Consider the following 22,693-nt stretch of genomic DNA (forward strand, 5'->3'; position numbering starts at 1 on the left):
GCAACAAGAAAGGACTAAGCTTTCAGAAAAGCTATTTTAATTCTAATAAAAATTCCCATCATCTTGGGTATAGATGACCAGTTTTCTATCACATTTAAAAATCAGTCACTTAAAAAAGCCCCACTCAAGTGTCACTTTAATACTGTGTGTAAAATGATAATGTGCTTTACAAGAAATACTTGTGTTCTAAAGGTAGAGAATAAAAGATGCTGGACAGCTTTACCTTTCTGGGGTGACAGAAGTAATGATGAAATGGGTTTTTCCATCATTGTAATTTCGGTCTGGTGACTGAATTTTGGTTCCACTTGCATTTAAAACCACAGCACCTCTCTCCATAGAGATGGATAATACATCTGACTGAAATACAGACAAAAGCATCTTCATAAGCAAGTATTACAGAGAAAAATTAACAGTTCTGCGAATTTTCCTGTTGTATTTATTTTTCCTCTGGCTGTTTTTTCCACATTTGTGCTTCATGTGCAAAAAGATATACTCTGAGAAGCAAACCAAGAGATGGTATCATTAGAATTTATACTCTTGCCATTTTTAAAGCCTGAATTCTGGGAATTCTGCTGCTGATATGTCTCATGTACCTGTCACATGAGCTCCTTCCATGTAGCACGAATGTTTACATTGAATTTGTGTTTCTAGTACCCTGGTGCTGTATTGAGCAGCTATTACTGCTGTCATAAGACCAAGACTGTTTTTCCTTTTTCTAATTCCCTCTCATCAGACCTGTTCAATCACTCAAAATTATCTCAGAGATAAGATGTGCTATCTGGGTCAGGCATATGGGATCACTGTGCCACTAGCAGGAATACTCTCAGTTCCATCAGAGCAAGCACTGCCACTGTGCACTGGTAGGAATCCTCTGTCTCATTCTGCCAGGAGCTAAATAGCTGAACTTCTGTTTGTTAAGTAGGGCACTTGGCCCCTCATAGGGTTGGAACTGCTGAGTTAAAATCCTGAAGAGGTGTGCAAGGCCTCATTTATGCAAACGATTCGGGGAGCTGACACGGTTACTGATTTCAGTTTAAGGTAATACTCCAGGCTGCAGCACGTGGGAGTTTAGGAGTGGTTATCGGTGTCACACAGCCTTCCCTGCTGCACTGCTGATGGTGTTCTGCAAGCACAGCACAACAGACACTTGGGGGTGGTTGCAAATGTTCTGTCATCTGAGCTCATGCTCGCTGCAGATGTCAGTCTGAGCCTGCAGGATCTTGGGCTGGCTTTGTCTCACACAACATTTTGTGGGTGCAAGCCTGTGTCACACTTCTGAGGGGGTATTTGGAGCAGCCTGGCTTCCCATAGCTGCAAGGAGCCATTCTCAAGTGCAGCTTTTCCCAGTCACACAAGGAGGTCTGAGTGCCATCTGGGAATACAGGCAGCTCTCTGACTGATTTCTGTCAGATCAGCAATGCTCAAAATGCCGTGCCACTATAATTCAAGCGAATGTTGCTCCTAGGTGATTGTCTGCATGGCAAACGTCAAGTCCTTAATATTATTTGTACTTTGGTAGCACCTGCAGGTCCAAATAGGGATTGCAGTGCTGCTGAGCACAGCAAGATGCTCTGTGCATTTCTGCACTAAGGACTTGAACGTGCACAAATGGATGCATGTTAGTTCTAGGCATATGATCCATCGCTCAGCATCAAAATTATGTTGAAGCATTTCTAGTTTTCATCAGAGATCAAATGCAGACTATAAAAATGAGGTCACCAATGAATGCTTCTATACTGCAGACTGCTTTCCCTATCATTAAACCATAAAGTGAGAAATTGTGTTATTTCCCTGCTATTCTCCTGGGAAAGAAGAAAAGGTAAAATAAACAGTAAAAAACCAGATACTTACTCCTTCAGAATAGTAAAACAAGAGCCCACTGGGCTGCAGTGTCCGGAAATTAAAGCCTCCTTCGAACTCATTAAAGAGGGACACTTTTTGGCTGGATGCAATAAAGCTCTCGCCATTGAAATATGCATTGCGGGACATCTGTGTATTAAATAAAACAAAATTACAAGTACAGCTCAGAAAACATTCCAATAATACAAACAAGGCATTTTTTTTTAGCAGTTGCAGCCAGTTCAGTTCTAAAAATCAATTCTTCCTGCATATCTTACCCTAATTTAGGTAGACTTAAGCTCACATCATGGGAAAATCTTGAAAAATTGTAGCAATTTTAGACTAAGTCAAATTATTCCCAGCTTCCTGGGATCTTGGCCCCATCCTTAGCCTGCTGATGTTAAAGAGAATGAAAAGTAGAAGCAGAGGGGCTCAGACTCCTGTCTGAGCTGTGTGGCATTGAGTCACAGTTTCAGCAGCTGATGTGTTATTTTGTGTGCTGTGCTGGGTACTGGGGTAGGGTGGAGGGTGTTGGACATGGTGGTCTATAACCCTCTGAGTTTCATGAGCAAAACTAGGTCAAAGGAAGGACAAATTGCAGATGGTTTCCATGTTGACAGAGGGTGAGGTTGTGTGATGAGTTCTACAAGCAATCCTCCCTCTTCAAAGGTTTGCAGCATGGCTTTTGATAGGCATGTGCACAGGTTGAAGACCCCAAACACTGTCTGGATTTGCCAGCCTTGCATTGTAATGGACAAGTGATGAATGATAGAAGGGACTAGAAGCTAAATGGCAATTTTCTCAGAGCTAATGCTGGTGCTGTTGATGTGTGTGTCACAGAGGAAGAGCTGATCAGGCCTAAAAGGAGAACTCAGTTGAAGGGTGAATATTTTGCTGTCTTTTCCATTTCACACATCTGTATTAGGATGCATATAAAGGTGATTCATCTCGTATCTTTAAGAAAAATTGGATTCCATTGGAATATTTCCATTCAGAATACAGTACATAATTTATTTCAGATCGAGCATTCACACTGCAATTTCACATATGAGAAGAATTTTAAGTGAAATGCCTTGTGCTATAGTTCAGAATGAAAATTGGGTATTATGTCAGCAGGCTTTATAGATGGACACAAACCCCCACCTCTGCCAGTCAAGGAGTGTGTGGTCATTTCCTTGGTGGAAGACTGTCTTTCCATTGTTTGGAGTAAAACTCAAGCTCCCAGCGTAGTTGAAATTTGTTGTTATGTCACAAATGGTGTTATTCTTACCAGTGAATCCTCTGGGCACCCATAGCTGATTCCCAGGGTTCCTGGTTCTTCCAGCAAGTTGAAATCCTTCTTTTGGAACTGGAAACCCTTCATGCAGCCTTTAAAGCCGATGCTTCCTGCCAGATGTGAACTAATGCTGCTGGACAACAATGCCAAACAAGCTGCAGTTAGAATTTTGTTGCCAAGATGTTCTAAAAGGCCTGGAAGTACTTCAGTCATTTGCCTCATTAGTGCCCAATTCTTGCATCTTTTTGTAAGACAACTGATGAACCACATTCTATGTTTTGAAAAGTCAAGATGCACCAATTGTAGTGAATATTATGTATTTATAACTACTTACAGCAAAAAGAAATGCATTTTAATCTCAGTTTTTTAGCTTTGACGAGAAGTTCTGATTTAGGTTTCCTGTCTTCCTTTTACTATCAAGCTCCATTCTTGCCTTTACAAGCAAATGGATCTCTATTTCTTAAGATAAATACTAACAGAGGTCAGGGAAGTAAGAGTAAGTTTTGCTTGCTGATATGTGGGTTTACATTATTTTAAATGAGAGCAGTGGGTGGACTTCCAGGTCCTTTTAATGTCATATTTGAGGTAGACAGCACAGCAGTGTATCCCAACTGCTCCTACTCATTACTCCCAGTTTTTCAACTCCACACCTTACCAAGATACCACAACATTATAGCACAGGGTGATTATAATTGAATTTATCCTCACAATTCTCAAGGTGCATGAAGAAGTAATTTGTGTAAAATCACCATGAGTCTGTGACAAGGGCAAGGAAATTACATGGGCACTACTGTGTACCAGTGCAGAGATAACTAGGGAGCAAATACACTGAAGGAGTGGATGTGAAATCCAGAATTTCTACCTGGCTGCCTGGAAACAGTCTGTCCTTTAAGCAAGATGTACCTGAGCAGTGGGACCCTCTTCACCTCATGTGACATGATACTGTTGACCTCTGCTACCTGCTCTCTTTGTCTATGAGTTATCTCATTGTAAGGCAGATATCGGGAACATGGCAGAATAATCAAGATCTGGAAATGCCCTTTTTTTTTGCAGTGCAAAAAGAGGCCATCAGGTGAAGCTGTGCAGATGTACATGTACATGCCTGAAATACAGAGGGAGAAGGAGTGCTGTAGGGGCTGAATTTGCTCCTCAGTGAAATCAGCAGGAAGGAAAATCAACAGGAAGGCTCCTGTCATCCTTACTGGGATATGGACCAAAGTGTGGGGTATCAATTTACCATGATAATCTTTACTCTGATTGACCATGAGGCTGGCTGGATATGACAAATATGCCACAACATTTTCTAGAAACAGGCTATAGAAGAAAGGCTTTCACTTAAAGAAAGACCTCTGAGTTGATTTTTTAACTCACTTAAGAACTAAGTTCCCAGTGCTCCTACCTACCCTTAGCTTTCTGCTTTATGCAGTGACTGAGGTGAGAGCAAAAAAATGTATAATGGTATTTCCATATTCATTTATTTGGAGAAAAAAGGCAATTGGCAGAGAATAGTGCATTTAAAGTGAGTGAAAATTACTCTGCTTTAGAAGAATATTAGATTAGAACTGAAGACTAGACTAGAATGAAGGACTAGAACTAGTTTCCTCATGTTACTGCTGCCCTGCAAAGTCAGTTACATGTGAGTCTGTCTGAAAAGAGGAATCATAATATCATATCAGTAGTAGATAGTTGTAGCAATAGAGTAGTACATCATCAGTAGGATACTAACTTATGCTCCTGATGGAAACAGAAAGATGCCATACTATTTTTTACATTTTTTTGCCCATACTTCTTGCTGTCTACTCTTGTCAAGAGAATGAAAGCTGAGTACAATATCAGAGATGAAGTTGAAGCTCTGCTTAAATAATTTCTGTATATATTTTTTAATATTATAATTGATAATATTTTACAATGCCTGTGGTCTTTTATTTTCTAATACAGCTTGTTAATTGAGATGTTATTTTCCTGCTTTGACAGTACCTTCCAGGTGTTTTTCAGAATAACCACAATCTGCTCGGAAAACTGCAGGCATAATTCACATGGTTCATCTTTTATCCTGTATTTGTGAACAAGTCTCATCTGCCACTGAGCTGCTCAATTTCCTAGATTTCTAGGTCCTTCTGGGCTTTTTCACTGTTCTTTAGGCTTGATTAACGAAAGTAATTTTCACCATGCTTCTGTACTTTCTTTCTAGATCATTAATGTATTTAATACCAACCCTGAGAGAGATCCTTTGAGCATGTGCTGTAGAATTTTTATACTGTGAAAATTGAAAAATTACTGCTATGTCCTATTTTCTCTTTCTGCTTTCTAATCCACTGCAGCCTTTTCTCTCTCCACTCCACTAGCTTTCTTAATAGCCCCTTATAAAAATCCTTTGTAAAGAACTATTTGAAAGGACAGGTAAGTTATACTGTTTCTCCCTTGCCCACCACTTTACTTGCATGTTCAAATAATTACATGGGATTGAAAGGCATTTTTTTTTTTTTTACATGAAGTCTGTTACTATCTTTAAAGATTAAGTATTTTGTATCTCAGATGTTATTTTTCAGGTCAAGAGTTTCTTCTAACAACAAAACAAAGAATACAATTTCATGAGATTTACCACTAAGCCCTGTTAATTCTTTTTTTTTAATTTTATTTTTATTTTTTAACATAGAGGGTATTCCTATTAGCAATTGTGACACTTGAAACAGCAGCTGGAGCCCTTCTGAAAATTCTGGCCTTGCTATCTGGCCCTGGGAATTAATTCTGCTTATCAGAAGAGCATACTCTTCTCCAAGTAGCCAGTCTGCTCTCAGAGCATGACCCTGGGGTCTGGCAGATTCCTAGTGCAGGAAATGAGAGTTACACAGTCCACTGAGACTAAACTGTGCTTCTGTCAAATGGTACAATGGGAAAATGAGACCTTTTCTTCCCACGCCTCCACAGAGCCAGCTGACTTCAATCCAAAGAGAACCTGAGATGAATCAGAACTGAAATGCTTAATGGGAAAAAGATCATCTTTAGATTTGAAAATGTGATTGGTAGAGGGTCTTGGTCACTTTTTGCAGAGCAAGGAGCAATACCAATGTTATATGTTAATATGTTCTTTGAAAATGTCTTTTTGTTTTGAAAACACAACTGTTTCTGTTACCCTTACTAAAACTTGAGTAAGTTTTGAGTAGAATTTAACTGTGCTGGATTAAACCTAGCCTTCAGTACTTAAGAGCTCCTACACTTAGACACTTAGAAGAGTGTCTGAAGGATTGTTTTATATAAGGTTAATGCCAAAGAAATTATTTTATTGTTACTCCTTCAGGCCATACAACTTAACTTACATATGGTGACTAATTGAAAATACTGATTGAATCCCATTTATAAACCAACCTGGAGTGCAAGATCTCAGCAGGTGCTCCTCCAATGTAAATATCTGTGAATGGCATTGCTGTTCTTTCATTTTCCACACTTTTTATATGTCTTCTGTCTACTACCAAGATCATCTTCTTGGAATTGTGATATATAATAGAAATCTGAAAAGAAAAACATGTGCTTAAAAATGTCATCTTTTGTAAGCTGTTATGGTGATCTTGCAGAATTAATTGCATCTTTGTACCTTCTGTTTGAAGAGTTCCTCACATTTAACAGAGAATTTTGTAAATTGGGAGAAGCTGACAATAATTACTAGTAGAAGTTTGTTTTGATGTCACTATTTTTCTGGTGACTGAATCCTCTAGATATTTCAATTAACAATAAAGAAAATGAAAGTACTCATATCAAATTCTGCACCATGGCAAACAGATAAGCTCTGTAAACTTCAGAATGCTTTCTTGATTTATCCAAAAGTTAGGACATACTTTAAAAAAAAACTTATTTCATTGTCAAAGAATGAAAGACTTAATTGTTCTCTGCTTGAACATGAACAGATCTATAGGTGTAGTTTTGGTCACAAATCAGACTTTGAATTGAGATCAAGTAAAAGGCAGGAGAAGCAACACATTACAGGGAGGATTTACTACTGTCACAGTTACATTGGCTTACAGCAAATTCACTGGAAGTAAATGCAAGTAGATATTTTACATCTGCCAAAGTCCCTAAAATACTGTGCATATATAAAAGGTTGCTACCAAACCAGCTCTCTTTTCAAATGAAATGGAAATTCTTGTAATGCAATGCATAACAACTAAGGTGGTCAAGTTGACATCATGACATGGTTTTACTTGAGGAAAGTTTTATATTTGATATAGAGAATTGTCGTTGATAGATTTCATATGGAATTAATAAAACGTTGTTCCATGTGAATGGTCCTGTCCTTGGCTGGTAATACCCACAATCTGTCTACAAGCACTGATTTATGAGAAGGCAGGGACAGCCTTCCCTGTCCTCTGCTTGGTGCTGGTGGGACTTGCATGCACTCTACTCTTCTGCATGTTCCACCATATCACCACCTGCACCCTCATCCTTTGGTGCCTTTCATGGGTGCTGGAGCAATTATTTCTGCTTGGAGCCTCTGGGATGGCTGGTCAAATGGCTGTGTTGGTAACCACATCTGTACCTCATGAAATTTAGCATCATTAATCCTGGCCTTCTTCGTGGAGTCCTCGAGGAGCACGGGGCCACTGCTGAAGCCAAAGTCGTAGCGGAGGCACAAGAAACCATTGTGCATCTCCAGGCTGAAGAACATGCTCTGTGCAAAACAGAACAGCAGTCAGAAAAGGACTATGTGGTGGGCAGCAGTTAAAGTTAATAAACAGTGCTATGAGACTGACATGGGGAAAGTATGCTGGGAAATAAATTTTTATTTGCAAAATTGTAGCACAGTTTCTGTATTTTTATATTTATAATATATGTGTATATATGCACATGCACATGTAATTGCTTTATAAGTGGCACTTTTTGGAAGACTTAGTGAACTGTTTCCTAATAGAAGTGGTATTTGGCAGCACAGTGATGTCACTATTCTTTACCAGTAAGGTATCACTGATGTAAACACACCTATTCACTGTTAAAATAATACCACATGCCCTAAATGAAAGATATTATACTGGTAAAAGCAATGTTGTGCTAAAATGGCTGTATCTGCATTAGCAGCTTCTATTGCAATGCTTGAAGTTGCTCAGGATTTTCTCTTTTCACAGCCCTGATCAGCACTGATGTATTTACTGAAAAGATAGCAATAGCTAGAGTGTATTTACTATATATTTGGTTCCTAGAATTCCTGACTGTCCCTACTTTATGATTTGGTTTCTGTTCTGTGGCTGGGTAACCTAAAATTTATAAACAGGAGCTGTACTTTAGAATATCTTTTGGCTGTGCTTGAAATAAAGATCTGCACCCTAGAATTAGTCTTGTTCCAAAACTGAACATAAAGAAACAAAAAGAAAAGTTTACAGCAAATGTGCATCTGGATTAATGCTTTCAATGTTGATGTTTTGTCTTCTCTCCTAGTGTTCATGCCTAATGGAAGCATGGAAACAGTAATTCTCAAAACGTTACTGCAGGCCAAGAACTTCTGTCTTCCACAGAAATGAGCCCACCTTCAGAAGTCACTACTTCAAGAAGTAAGAGTAGGCTTCAATCTAGGAATTTTAAATGAAACTGCAGCTTGGGTTTGTTCTGTATAGCAAAAACGTGAAAATGAAACAAGGATTTCATTCAGAATATTCATGAGTTGTCTTTGAAGAATTGAATAATGGACCAGCTTGCACAGACTTTCTAAAAGTGCTTGTGAGGAGGCATGGTCTCCCACAGCTGATATCCAACTTGATTGCAGTTTCCACTGACAAACACAAAGTGCATACATCTCCAAGAAACCTCCAGGTACTTTTGCTTGGAGGAAAAGAAATGCTCTGTAATAAAGACCCTTAAACATTTAACAGCAGCTGCTTAGTCAAAACCTCTTAAGAATGAAGATTAGTGGTAGCATGCTATGCTGCAAATTACTTCCTACAGCCCTCCTCTGGAAGTTACTCTACAGGCAAATACTGGAGAATAGCACTTCTAATAAGAGTGGATTTTTTTTTCTAAATGCTTAAAGCAGTATTGTATCTAGATGTCTACACAAGTATCTGTCTGTGGACTGCATGTCTTCAAACTCTTAGAGAGATTGCATCACTCTCACACTTCAGAAATGCTCCTGACATTTGGATTGAGCCTTTTTATTTGGGCTGCTTTCTATTTTCAGTAACTTAAATATTTAACTCTAGTACACCCTGAGGCAAAGTTATAAAGTGGCAGCTACCACAAAGTGGCTGCTTTTTTGGGAGTTACTTCACAGAAATTTCCTATAGCTTTGATTAAGCATTCACATTTAAATAAAGGTACAACAGCTGGGCTTAACTGGAGTCCCTCTCAAAGTATCATCACAAGGATAGGACCAGTTTGAAGTCCTGATTGTCTCTGGATAAAAGCAGAGTCCAGCTCAGGGCCTTGACTTCCTGAGGCCTTTGCAGAGCAAGTTCCAGTTCCCTCCTAATATATACATGCACCAGACAAACACAAAGTATTTCCTCTTCCCAGAAGTTAAACGTGAGGACATAAACATTTTGGATTTTCCAAGGTATTTTAGGTACTAGTGCTAATGGATAATTATGGATAAATATGGATAAATATGGATAAATATGGATAAATATGGATAAAGGGTACGAGCAGGACTTGGTACTCACCCCATTAATCATCAGCAGGATCAATCCACTGTCTGTAGGTGTTCGAACTTCGATATCAAAGCGAGTCACCTGGCTGAATTTACCCCTTCTCTCAATGTTTCTGGCCAAGGCATAGCCAGAGCCATCAAAGAAATAGCTCACAGCCCGGCTCTGAGTGAAAGCCAACTTATCTCTATAGAAAAACAAGCAGGGAAGGATTAGTTGGTATCTACCCATTTTAATTTAGGGGAACTTAAATGCCTTTATGCACTTTATTGGAATAATTGTTCTGAACTGCTTCTATCTGGCAAGGTGAGACTCATGACTTCCTTTCAAATTTTTTCTCAGAATTTTTTTTCCTGAGAAATAATGTGTAGCTTTGAAGGTGCATCTAGCTCTTTCATCATTCCATCATGCTTTTAACCTGTGCTATATGTAGAGTAAAGGAAAATTCTTTGCTTTTCCTTGTAAAATGATAGGCCCACAGCACTTCCTCTTTATAAGGATACACAGATATTTCTACTAGGAGCTTTCCCAGTTTGTGCAGAAATCTGTTTGAATTCTCCAAGACCTTTAGTTGAGCATGGACTCTGGTATGCTCTGTTTTGGAGAGCAGCAACTAATGTTTCCTGTGGGAATGGTATGCAAAGCTCATTTTTCTCTACCAATGCTTACTGCATTTTTTCCCAGTGCATGCTGCTAATTACTCTCCTGCTCTTTCCTGGGAGAGGTTCCACTGTTGCTGGCTGTTGTGTGACCAAAATGCCTGCTGTGTCTGTGCTAAATTAATGCTCCTGTTGGTGTTCACTTCTGCTTTAGGAGCTGCATCTCCCAGTTTGCGAATGGCTTTTCTAAGGAATATCTGTTGGGGCTTTATGTGGCAGAAAGAAAGTTCTGTATAAGCTTTTCTAGCTGGAGATGGGACTACACTCAAGGTTATCAGGCCCACTAGACATGAATGGCTGTGGCTATATGTATCACTTGGAACAATGTGATTTGAGTCAGGAGCATCCCTGTCCTAAGCAGTGGGGCAAGGAGGGAGCCTGCAACAAGCCCCATCTAATGTGGCAGTTTCCTTTATGAATGCAAGAACAAAATTGTGAGACAGCTGGTGGAGACAGCAGAAAAATCATAGAATATCTCATATGAAAAGGGACTCATGAGGAGTCCAACTTCTATACATACATATAAATAAATAAAAGTCTATATATCTCTATATCTAATCTATATCTATATATGTATACCTATCTGTATCTATATCTATATCTATATCTATATCTATCTCTATCTCTATCTCTAATATATCTATATCTATATCTAATCATCTACATCTACATCTACATCTACACCTATATCTATATCTGTATCTATATCTATATCTATATCTGTATCTATATCTACATCTGTATCTATCTGTATCTATCTATCTAGAAATCAAACTTGCTATGCAATTACGATCTAAGAGCGACCAAGTTCCTTCCAGGACCCCTCAATCCCACCTTCACTTTTCTAATCTAGAGCAGGAATGAGCCCTGCGGAGCGGCGCCGGTACCAAGGGAGCGGCAGGGATGCAGGGACTGTCTCCTACCTGGCACAAGGTGGCGATGTGGTGGTGTCGATGTTATAGACGCGCTTGAAGTTGTACAGGCTGATCACATCATCGTTCAGGGTAGCCAGCTCCAGGCAGCCGATGAAGCCAGGCAGGTTCAGGCTGGGAGGGAGCTGTGCAGAGGACGAGGGAGAGTTAAAAGGAGAAAGGTGGCACTCTTTAGGTGAGTGTTGTGAGAGCATTTGTGCCTGGCATCAGTTTTATCCCTGTGCAATTTGTATTTCCAAAATAAAAGGTTGATACTGCTGTGAATAGTCTTCACAGTCCTTACTACGATATGGCCTTTGGGCTGAAAGTAACAAGGGAGCACATAAATGGTCTCACAGTGAGAGAATTTGGCCAGGTAAGGCAACTGCAAACAAAAACTTCTTTTGTAGTTTTGATGGGAGCATGCTCGGAAACAGGGAAAAAGGCTAAGATTTGACTAATAACAGGGCTTATTCAATGTATTTGAATAACTCAGTAGATATTTCATATCTAATGCATAGATATCCTTCACAGTCAGAAAAATAACTCCATACCATAATTATAGAGAGAGAAATCAGAGAGCTCTTTAAACCCAGGAGACTGGGATTCAAAATCTGTGCCAGTGGGTAATCCTCAGTAGGCATTATTTCTAAAAGCTAGCAGGAGGTAGAAACTTCTTCTTTTATCAAAGGTCACTGCAAATGGAATTTAAACAGCCACACTGGTGAGGGGAAAAATACAAAGGAATAAAGCTAACAGACCTAGACCATTCTTTTTTATATTAAAATATTTTGCCTTGTGGAACAGGTGTGATAATAATAATGCCTCTTTTACTTTAGAGTTTGATCACTGTGAGTAGCTTTTCTTCATCTTCTCATTGTTTTCATTTTCTTATGATACAATAGTAAAGGTAATACAGCAATACAGAATATAAGTAGCTGTAAAAGAAAATTGCATTCTTATCTGCAGCACAGATTCATTTGGTAAATGATCATGATTCCTTTTTTTCCTTTGTTTCTTCTATTCTTTGAAATTGTGTTAAGCATGGGCGTTCTAGTGGTAAAGTGGTGCATTTCAAATTGCAAAGTATGTAAAGGGAAGCAAGAAGCTTTTAACAAATTGGATTCTATGTTAATAAATAAAAATGTGAGGTGTCCTTTTCTAAGGGGGAAGGGACCCATATGCCTGTCAAATATACCACTAATCCATTTCTTCCTATGTCCACTTTCCTTCACTCTCCTCTTTTCTTTTTTCTCTGCTCTGGAACAGACCTGGAGGGTTCATTTGCTGGATGACTTTTTGTATGTGCATTTGTATATGAAACAGTTATTCAGTCTTCAGTCCTGTTCCCAGGCAGTTTGCACCCAGGGCTCAGTAATCCAAAATTCCTGCCATGGCATATATCTAGTAGTCATAACTATGCCAAGCTCAGAAATCCATAAATGTATTGAGTTACTCTTTCTTCGTTTGAATCCTCTGCTTGAGGATCAGTATTTGGATCTTTTTAGCACTTGCTACAGTTTGCTTAAGGAATTTCGGATTCTCTAAAGTCTCCCTAGGTGTGTTTTTGTTCAGCCATTCAATTTTCACAGCTAAGACAATTCACACTAATTTTAAATCCCAAAAGAGGAACTGGCATGTTCATAGAAGCAGGTAAGTGAGGTTCTAATTCATGCTGACTATTAGGAACTGGAGCAAAGCTACTGTCTCACACAGGCCTTCAGACATATTTTGCACAGGCAACTTTTCATGCTGTGATAAGTCTGGATTTAAACCAGTCCTAATTTAAATGCAAACAAGTGACTATATTATTAGTTTCCAGCAAGATCTATTAACAATACATTACTTTTCATTTTTGTGAGAGTTGTAGAAGAGAAATTCTAAGTATCAAGAACTCATTAACATTGAAAAATACTGGTAGCCTGCAAGTTAAGTTGTACTAATAGGCCTTTGTTTATGCATGCTATTTAACAGCTAGCAAGCTTTCCTTTTAGCACTTTTCAGGAAACTTGAACTGCAACTCACAGAAACTTGATCACCTTATCTGTATGACAAAATATGTTAAATAAAACTTATTCACCATGACTAAGAGATGGAGTCCTAAGATGATAAATGGCTAAACAAGGACTTTTTAATTTATCTACCATTTCTGTGTTTAAATGGAAGTCCAGCAAGATTAGTTTGCACTATTTAATTTTTAATAGAGAATATGTATCTGACCAACCTTGAAACCTGGAGGCACTCCACCAACATAGAAAACAGCATTTTCAGGTTCCAAATTAAGAAGGGTGCCAGGACCAAGAACCTCTCCCTTTTTGATGAATTTTTCTTCAGCTGTGCTGCTAAGACTGGGCACAGTTAAAAACATTTTGCCGTGTCTTCCAATCCTGCAGAAAATAATTGTAGGAGAAGAGAATTTCATGTTGGAAAGACTTATAAAAGAACAAACAAGCCTCCAACCCCAGGAAGGGTTTTATTTACTTAGAGAAGACTAGTAATCAGGAGGTAAAAAAAGGGAGGGACCACGGACACTATCCCTTCTTCCCTGTGGCCACTTGGGTCTTGGCTCTTCAAAAGCAGGAAGAATTTCCATTTATTTCAGCAGGATTAGAGCCAGGCACTGAAAATGCCTGATGGGCAGTTCTGACACAGCCTTTTCTGTTTGATTTCTCCTATTGATTCTCCTATTTGATATTCTCCTATTTCTCCTATTGTTTGATTTAGGGGAAATACATGCTATCACTTTACCTCTCAATTTTGATGATGCTGAAGTAAGAAGGCCAGGTGCTGACTGGCTTGGCATCCAGAGGTATCTCCACATCTTGGCCCCCCAGATTATAAATGTACACAAGGTTGTCATTTTTAATTGCAAGACCAATGTAATGTTTTGCCTAAAACACCAATGGAGAGGGATGTTAGAGATGCAACATTGAAAGAGATTTAATGCAGGATGTAAGTAAAGGGTAATCTTTGATAAACTGAATGACACCTTTAAATATTACCAAAAGCTGTTTGAATAGAAACAAAACATTTATTCTCTAATTGGTCATTTTCACCACATAAACCTGTACAGAAAAGAAGTCTCTGATATTTTACTTTATATCCCTTTTAACTGAGGTGAATTCAAGGTCATGAGATCTCTGCTGACCATGAATTAGTCATGTTCAATGGGAAGCCATTCATCATTATTTAGTGTGCAGTGCCACATGCGGAAATAGTCTAAAGCCTAAGTATTATGCTGCAATTAAATATTCTGCCAAGAGACATTTCACTTGATTTGTACTTAGTAAACATTCTTTTTAGCAAAGCTTAAAAATGAAAGCCTGCCTCTTTACCTTCCCAAGTAATAGATTGCCAGAGCGATACCTGTCTTGTGAGTTGTGTTTTTTTTTTCTTTTCAGAACCACAGTTTAAAGAACAGTTATTTCAAAGTAGTGATCAAATGTGTACAGTGTTTAACAGCAGCACAAGCCACAGATAGAGAAGCCTGCTTATCTTGTGGGCCTGTGACCTCAGAGATTTGGAACTGACACTGTCAGCAGCATAAACTGATGAAAGCATATCTCACAGAAGCCAGGCAGGTGACATTAACTGCTTCAGAGCACCCTGGTATTGGCAGAGGAGATAGCAAGTGTGGCTCACAGCAGTGACAATCTAAGCAGTACACTGTCAGGCAGTCTAATTTGCTTTTTAGAGAGCATCCTCCATTGTTTGGAGTGCCATGTCTCAAGGACAGGGGTCTCAGGAACCCTTGCTCTTTGCTTGTGACAAAATCAGTGATGGTCATAGAGTAGACCTCTAATTTTGAAACATGAAGAAACAGTGAGAGGAAAAACTGAGGGCAAATAAATTTCAAACTGATCTATTTTTTAAAAAAATATATGCATAAATTTAACTGGGTTATTCTCTTACATTTCTGTTTCCAAGGTACAAAATGAATCTCTCTGGAGAGGCTGCCAGTTGAGGGTTGTCTTTGTGAAGCTTTATGTACAAGCTCATGGAAGTGAAAGATTTCAGTTCTTCCACGTTGACCTTTGGATTGACTTCAACAGCTGATTGGCCTTCAAACATCATGGAAACCTGGACCTGCAATTGCAAATGTGCAAAGTGAGACACATGTTGTTGCCTGGGGTCATTACTTAAGGTAAGGGTGCAACAACACTGAGCCAGCAGCCTTGTTACTGCAAGAGTGGGATTGGCATCTATACATTGGCATGTAAAATTGTATGTTTGTAGCAATTTTCCTGGAAGACTCTGTAATGAATATAGAGGAAGTTATTTTAAAATTAATTAAAGGCCCTAATGAACTTTGCTTGAGCATATTCATAAAGTAAATGACATTTCAGTGGGAGATAGATGTGCGTTTAGTTGAATCAGGGCTACATCACTATGTATAGCACACAATGAAATTCTTATACAGCTATAAAACTTCTGCCTATAATTTATTTCTTTGCTTTAAGAGTAGTATGACAATTTTCTGTTCATGAGTGATCCTGTTATATCATTGAATCTACAGTGATATTTATGAGATGCTAATAAAATTGTAAAACTGTTCATTTTAGTTAAAAAATTATTTCAACTAAGGTAATGTTTTTCATTTTAAATACAGTATACCTGAATCACGAAATACATTTTAAAGAACAGTCAAACACTACACACAAACTGATTTTTCCAAGTTATATTCCAGCACTGTGAACATACAGTAACACACTGAATTTTTTATTTCTCTGAATAAATTCAAATATACTTGACCTTGGTTTTCTTGTTAGAAAAAACCCCTCATTATTTATGTATGGTAATGAAAGTGTTTTTTCTCTGTTAAATATGTGTGAGTCAAGGATTCTCTTACCCTGCAGAAAATTAATTCAAAAGAAAGAAAAAATATAAAAAGGAAATACTGTCATCTCAGAAAAGCCTACATTAAATTGCTGTAATTATTACTCATGGTAATTAGCTTTGTAGGTAATTTGCCTACAAATTGTAGTTAATTAGGTTTTGTTGTTCTGGCTGTCTTATGCATGGTGCTCAAATTTTTATTGTCAAGTTGCTACTGCAGTAAAAATAGCCTACCATTAATACTATGATATATAAAATGCTTGCAAATAGAAACTTTTAATGACATCCAATGTGCTTTGTTCATCCAGTTTTGGGGAGGTGACAATGTCCAGGTTTGGGCTTCTAGCATAGCCCAATAAAATTTAGGTTATGGTGTGATTTAATTATTAGTACTAGTAACCAAAAGTCCCAAAAATCCAAAAGTTTACCTTGCTTGCTACACTCCTGGTTTGAGCAATTAACTCTCTGATCCGCTGAATGCTGGAAGAAATGTTGTTTGCTGGTGCCTTCTGTTCTACTCTGCGCAGTTTGTCCAGGAGCTGAGGGAAAACTTCTGAAAGTTTCTTCACTGCAGTTAGAAAAGAAGAGACAGCATTTTTATTTTTTGTCTTTGAAAGACTGGTTTTGTATCAAGGATATCCCACCCTATCCTCTTAGGTTAGCTCACCCCTCTTCTGCTTCCTGACCAACTTGTAACTATGATGTGTGAGACACAGTGATTTCAGAAAGGGTAGTGATTTCTAAGAATCTAGTATTGCTAAAGTTTTTGGAAATTAGTTTGCACAAAGGACACTATGTTTTCTTAGACTCATAGGTAATACTATGGCAGGTTACCTCTGTAATACTTTCCTCAAGGAACTCTGTAAACAGTAATAGTTTTAACCTTTTAATCTTCCTTCAAGACAAATATTGAAGCCTAATTTTACAGCTACAGCAACTGGAGCAGAAGGATTGTTTGTTCAGCATCTCACTGGCTGACCTGGGAACTTCATCTATGAGTTATGGTTCATGAACTCCTCAATTTCACTGCAGGGGAGATATATGGGCTGTTTTCCTCAACTTTCAGCTATGTTTCCCAGAGGTCATCACCCAGACAGCAGCAGTGGCTGCACAGGAGGTGTGTTTGCTTGTGGCTCACAGTCTACCCTCATGGCAGAAACACTGCTGATTCTGTGCTGTGTGGCAGGGCTGTGGTGTGCAATAGAAGGCCTCAGATGATGATGGTGATGATGTATGTGCACCCAAACTGTGCTTAGTACCTGCCCCAGCCCTTGTGACTGGTAACCTCATTAGCTTTCCTTCCTGCATCTGCCAGGGGTCATGAATTAGAGCCCTGGACCTTTGGTATTTCTCTGCTGTGACAGACAGGTACTGGTGGTACATCTGCAAGTGTCATTGTTATCAAAGGGAAATGCAGGGGCTCTGTCATGTTCAAAGTGAGAGAAGTCCTTTCCCAGGAAGACAGGCAGAAAAATTATCAAGAAGGAAAAATATCTACCCTTAATTATAATCTAATTTCATCACATCAGATTCCAGTGACATGCTGCCCTTTGAAGGATATTTACACATCACATCATTTTTCTTCTTTAATTAAATTTAGGTAAAAGTAGCTGAGTATAATGAAATGTGATTTTAGCTGCAAGCTACACACATACAAGAAAGATCCAGCATTCAGAGTTAATTTTAATGACATGGATTCACTGTAAAGGTTAAGACCAGATTTGTAGGGTTTGAAGTTATATTTTAAGGGCTGTCAACTTACATTCACCTGCTCTTGTGCTCTTCCCATCATATTTTTACCTTTGTCTGAGACTCAGAGAGGGGCCTGTGTTGGAAGAGACCTTAAAGATAATCCCAGTTCCAATCCCCCTGCTATGGGCAGGGACACCTTGCACTGGACCCCATTGCAGAGAGCTCCACCCAACCATGAACATTTCTGGATGAAGAGAGGCAGGTAAAGGGGATAATCATCAGATATAGGAGACTGTATAAAAACCAGCAGAGTAGGAGCAGACTCCCATCACTTTTCTGTGCTTCCAGTCTGCATTGAATAAGGCTCAGCCTCATTCATATCAACCCAGAGTGTGAGAAGACTCCATGGAGTCCTACAAGTGTGCCTGTATTTGGATAGAGTAAAATATCTGTATTTGCCAATCCTGTCCTGTCTCTGTTTGGCTGTTTTCATTTGTGTTTTACTTTCCAATTTCAGTCTAGGAGTGGGACATATAGAACTTTTGACCTTCCAGTTTTTCCCATTTAGTCCTGAAAGGCCTTATGTAGGGGAATTTTGTAATCAACTGTTCTATATAAAGTTTACTGTGCATTAAAATATCATGATTTTAATGAATTCTCAAAAAATTATCATAAATATTGGGTAAAATGGTGATACCAGAATGTGTTAAATTTTCTACTTAAAAAACCCCAACAAAACCTAAATTAACTTATAGGAGGTTCTCTTTACCTTTTTCTATTTTTAAGGCAAAAATACTCAATTTCAGAAAATGATTTAGCAAATTGAAGCCACTTTAAAAAAAAAACAACCTGCAATTGAATTGGAATTGCGTTTGATTCAGTATCTTTAAACCTGGCTTTTTTGTTTGAAATTTGATGTATTAAACGTGAAATGCCACTATAACATGAAAACACAAAACTAACATCTGTAACTACTAGAACTATTGTGAAATCTCAATATAAATCTCTTCCTCTTGGCTTTTATAATGGCATTCTTCAAGACATAAGACCATAGATTTTGATTTTTGTCTTAGGGATGAAGATGAGAGTGGAAAAGAAAACTAGTCCTACCCAGTGATAAAATATAAAAAGAATAGAAGGGAAATTGTCAAGGAGGAAATACCCTGGCTATCACCTTCCAGACACTTTCCCCTTTCACGTTTTCCTTCCCAAACATTTTTCTTCCCAAACTATGTGCCATCCTGCCTCCTGAAGCCCACCAGTTCCCTGCACAATGGCAGCATGGACTATTCTCAGACAAACTGCACAGCCAAGACTTGCTCTCACCCTTCCAGGCACCAAGTGCAAGCTTTATTCAAGGGCAGTGCAGACATGCCAGCTTGGAGGCTTCAGCTGCTCTGGTGGTGGTATTGGTGTGAAGATCAGGTGTTTTTGGTGTTCCAGGCAACTGTCTGAACATTTGTTGTGCCTTTCCTTTGGACTTTGATGGACATTCCTCCTGTCAGATCAGCCTCTCCTGGAACAATACACAGCTGATCTGGAAACACTCGACCATGCCTGGCATGTCTACATCTGTCTGCCTGGGCTGGAAACCACAATCACATCTGTCTGGAGCACTACCTGTGCCAGCCTCCTGTGTAGCACTGATCTCTCTTCTCAGCTACTTCCACCTGTTCTTTCTGGAAAAAAACACTTCATCATACCTTTAGACAAACAAATAAAATGCCTTCAGGACAAAAATGTCATGGGAAAGCTTCTTCAACAAATGTACTAGGGCACACTTTGCTGTAGGTTGCATATTAGCACCTATCCAACAGTTAGTTTGTGGTCAGCAGGTGTTCCAGGAGCTTGGATATGAACAAGCATTTTCAAGGTGACTCCCTACCTGCAAACCCACCATCACAGAGAAGACATTTTTTCCAGGCATATCACATAGGAGCTGCTTTTGTTCCTTTTTGGGAACCTAATCAAGGGAGAGCTGGGCCATTTTAGCTCTGTTCACTCTTACAGAACACATCAATGCTGCTGGCATTTCCTCCAGTACAATATTTCCTCCAGTACAAAAGCTAGTATGAGCAGATTTTTTTGAATCCTGAGTGTCTGCTGGCATTTTGAGCATAAGAGCCAAATGCAGTCTGTGTTGCTGCTCTACCTACTAAGCTGGCAAGGGAAAATGTTAAATGTAAATCAAGTGTAAAGGTGAATAAAACCAGAAACCTTCATGTGTAAGATACAGCACACTGTTTCTCTTAGATGTTTTTCATCATACCATTCCCTCTTGGGAGGCTAATCATATCCACATTTGCATTATTTTACATTGTAATTAGAGCCCATAGCCTAAACTGTGCTCTGTGGTGATCAAAAACATTTTAAAGCAATACAATCCCATAAAAGTGCTGTTATATTAACTATGCTCTTATGGAGCTCTGTGCAGTGACTAGCAGTGAGTTTACCCTTTCCCAGAGGGAGAGGTTCAATGTTCCCTTTTGATGAAAAGCTCAGAGAAATCTGAGTTTCCTCCAGTTCTGGAGCCAGAAATTGAGATATTGAATAGCACTGAATTTCTGCTTGTGAAGGGAACCACTTCTATGCCAGTTCTTGGAAGCACTTAACCAAAAATACTAGGGGTAAGGGTCTTACTGATCATGGAATTGTGAAAATAACTTGACCCTTGGAATTCCCCAGCTGAGAGAGAAGACTGTGACTTTGGAACACTAGAAAAAATGTTGAGTTTGGTGCTCATAACACCATTTGCAGTAAAATGACACTTGAGTTGCAAACCTTCCTGACAAAAGGAGAAGGGATTTATGACAGTAGATTTGAGATTCAGACTTTCTGGAGACAGAGTCCATGAAATTATGGACTTTCTCTGGGGCACTTTTAGGAGGCAAGATATCACTGAACAGGTCTGCAGGTGATAGTATCCTCAAATATGTGAAGGAAATTTCTTGTTGTGGATTTCCAACCTCCCTAGCCATAAATATCCTAGGATAAGTGAGCCTCCTGAGCAGAGTCAAGAATACATAGAGCAATAAATAATAGTGGTGCTGTAATCAAGTTTTTATTCCAAATATTTTCATTTCTAGATTGATTATTTTCTTCCCCAATTGTTCTTTTCATTCTTTCTACAGTCACTTCATTTCAGTTTCATCTTCACATCTTTTTCTACTTTTGCCTATCATCTTCATTTCAATTTTGTAGTCTGCCTTAGCTTTTGTTTTTGTCTCATTATTTGCCTTAAATTTTTCATAAGTTTTCCAATGTTTCCAGTGTTTCCAATAATAAAAGTGTAATTAATGTGATGTGTACAGGCTTCTCTAGAAATCACCCTGCTTAAATATTTTATTTCCTCCTTTATCCTCTTTGATCCCTTTGTTTAGACTACAAGCTCATCAAGTGAGGGATCATTTCTTTTCCATGTTTGCACTCCTGAGGACAAAAGGGTTCTGTTTTCAAATGTCTCTCAATGTTAAAAAACAAACAAACAAAAAATCCTAAATCACCAACTATAATAGCGAGAAGTGTTTAAACAAGCTGTTTACCATTCAGTGTGACTTTGGTACCCTGATAAAAAATGAATTAGAAGTCAGTAAGTCTTCAGCACTTAAAGGTTTAAATAATTTTAGGAAGTCCCTGTGTATCCAATGTTCTTAAAATATAGTCAAGACCTGGACAACTGCTGACTCTCAAAAATTTTCACAGAGGTAAAATGCTAGAAGATTATATGCTATGAATACACAATGTCAACAATTCATACAACGTGTTATTGTGACAATTCCCTGATTTTTTGACACTGCCGAGTGGCAAACTTCAGGTCACCATACCTGCATCCCCAGCTGAATGCACAGCAGTGTCATATGCCTCTGAATTGTGCTGGAAGTCTTGCAGGTTTTGGGACCACAGCCTCACGTTCTCATCCATGGGGGTGGTAGCCTGTGTCACGGTCGTGGTGGCACTCACAGCCTCGGCAGTCTGCAGCTGAGCTTGCTCCAAACGCTCTCTGGCCTTCTCTGCAGAGCAAACAGGGAGTGATAGGAAATGAACTCTTTCAAATATTCATGTGTGTTGTGTGTCCTGTCCCTCCCCATTCTCTGTCTTCCCCTTTCCTTTTCTCTTCTTCCCTCTGGTCTATATACACTGACCATGATGTCATGTGGAATGGAATATTCTTTGGGTCAGCTAGGGGCAGCTGTCCTGGCTGTGCTCCTTCTTAGCTTCCCATGCATTCCTGGTTTCCTCAACAGTGTGGCAATATGGAAAGCAGAAAAAGCCTTGGCTCTTTTGGCCCAAAAAACATCTCTGTATTATAAACTCTGTGTTCCACACAAATCCATGCTAATGGCTGTGAAGAAAATTAACTCTACAGCAGCCAAGACCAGCACCAGTTTCAAGAAGAATGTTAATAATTTCAGTGACAAAACATTTAATTTCACTATGAAAACATTAAAGGTCGATATTTGATATCTAGGTCTGGTTGTTTCAGTCAAGCTCTTTTACATGTCCATAGAGCTGAACTCTTACTAACCACTTAATCTCCGTATCAAAAGATAAAAATGTGCCCTTGAATGGGTGCAGAAAAAGCACCATAAAGATGAAGTTCCCCTTCCAACCTGTCTCTGCTGACTGCATTTTGGCGATGGCTCTCATCAGCTGGCTCCGCAGGGCTCTCATTCTGGCAAAAGTGCCATTGACTTGCCAGCTGGTGTCTGCAATGGTGTAACTGCTGCCTGTGGGGAGAAGAGGGCAGGTACAGCTGAGGGGTGACAAGGCACCATCTAAAAAGATAAATTCAATCCTGGGGAGGTATGTCATCAGGCATTTAATGTACCACGGACAGTGTACCATGTCCTCTTT

General features: G+C 39.0%; 1 protein-coding gene across 4 annotated transcripts in view; it reads right to left on the reverse strand.

The window, feature by feature from the left end:
- The window catches only part of LAMA4 (laminin subunit alpha 4), a 96,741-nt gene that overhangs the window by 14,886 nt on the left and 59,162 nt on the right, over nt 1-22,693 (reverse strand). For 2 of the 4 annotated variants that reach the window (XM_079328497.1, XM_079328495.1), the window contains exons 16-28: nt 22,450-22,566; nt 21,664-21,849; nt 16,576-16,715; nt 15,224-15,397; nt 14,060-14,202; nt 13,536-13,698; nt 11,324-11,457; nt 9,757-9,928; nt 7,647-7,778; nt 6,482-6,624; nt 3,110-3,245; nt 1,852-1,989; nt 224-357 (exon numbers count right to left, since the gene is read on the reverse strand). In XM_079328497.1, the coding sequence (XP_079184623.1) occupies nt 224-357; nt 1,852-1,989; nt 3,110-3,245; nt 6,482-6,624; nt 7,647-7,778; nt 9,757-9,928; nt 11,324-11,457; nt 13,536-13,698; nt 14,060-14,202; nt 15,224-15,397; nt 16,576-16,715; nt 21,664-21,849; nt 22,450-22,566 (1,912 nt within the window). Of the gene's footprint in view, nt 1-223; nt 358-1,851; nt 1,990-3,109; nt 3,249-6,481; nt 6,625-7,646; nt 7,779-9,756; nt 9,929-11,323; nt 11,458-13,535; nt 13,699-14,059; nt 14,203-15,223; nt 15,398-16,575; nt 16,716-21,663; nt 21,850-22,449; nt 22,567-22,693 lie in introns of all 4 variants that reach the window. The other 2 variants (XM_079328496.1, XM_079328494.1) reach the window with 1 other exon arrangement.

Source organism: Erithacus rubecula, assembly GCF_903797595.1.
Source record: "Erithacus rubecula genome assembly, chromosome: 2".
Lineage (NCBI taxonomy): Eukaryota > Metazoa > Chordata > Aves > Passeriformes > Muscicapidae > Erithacus > Erithacus rubecula.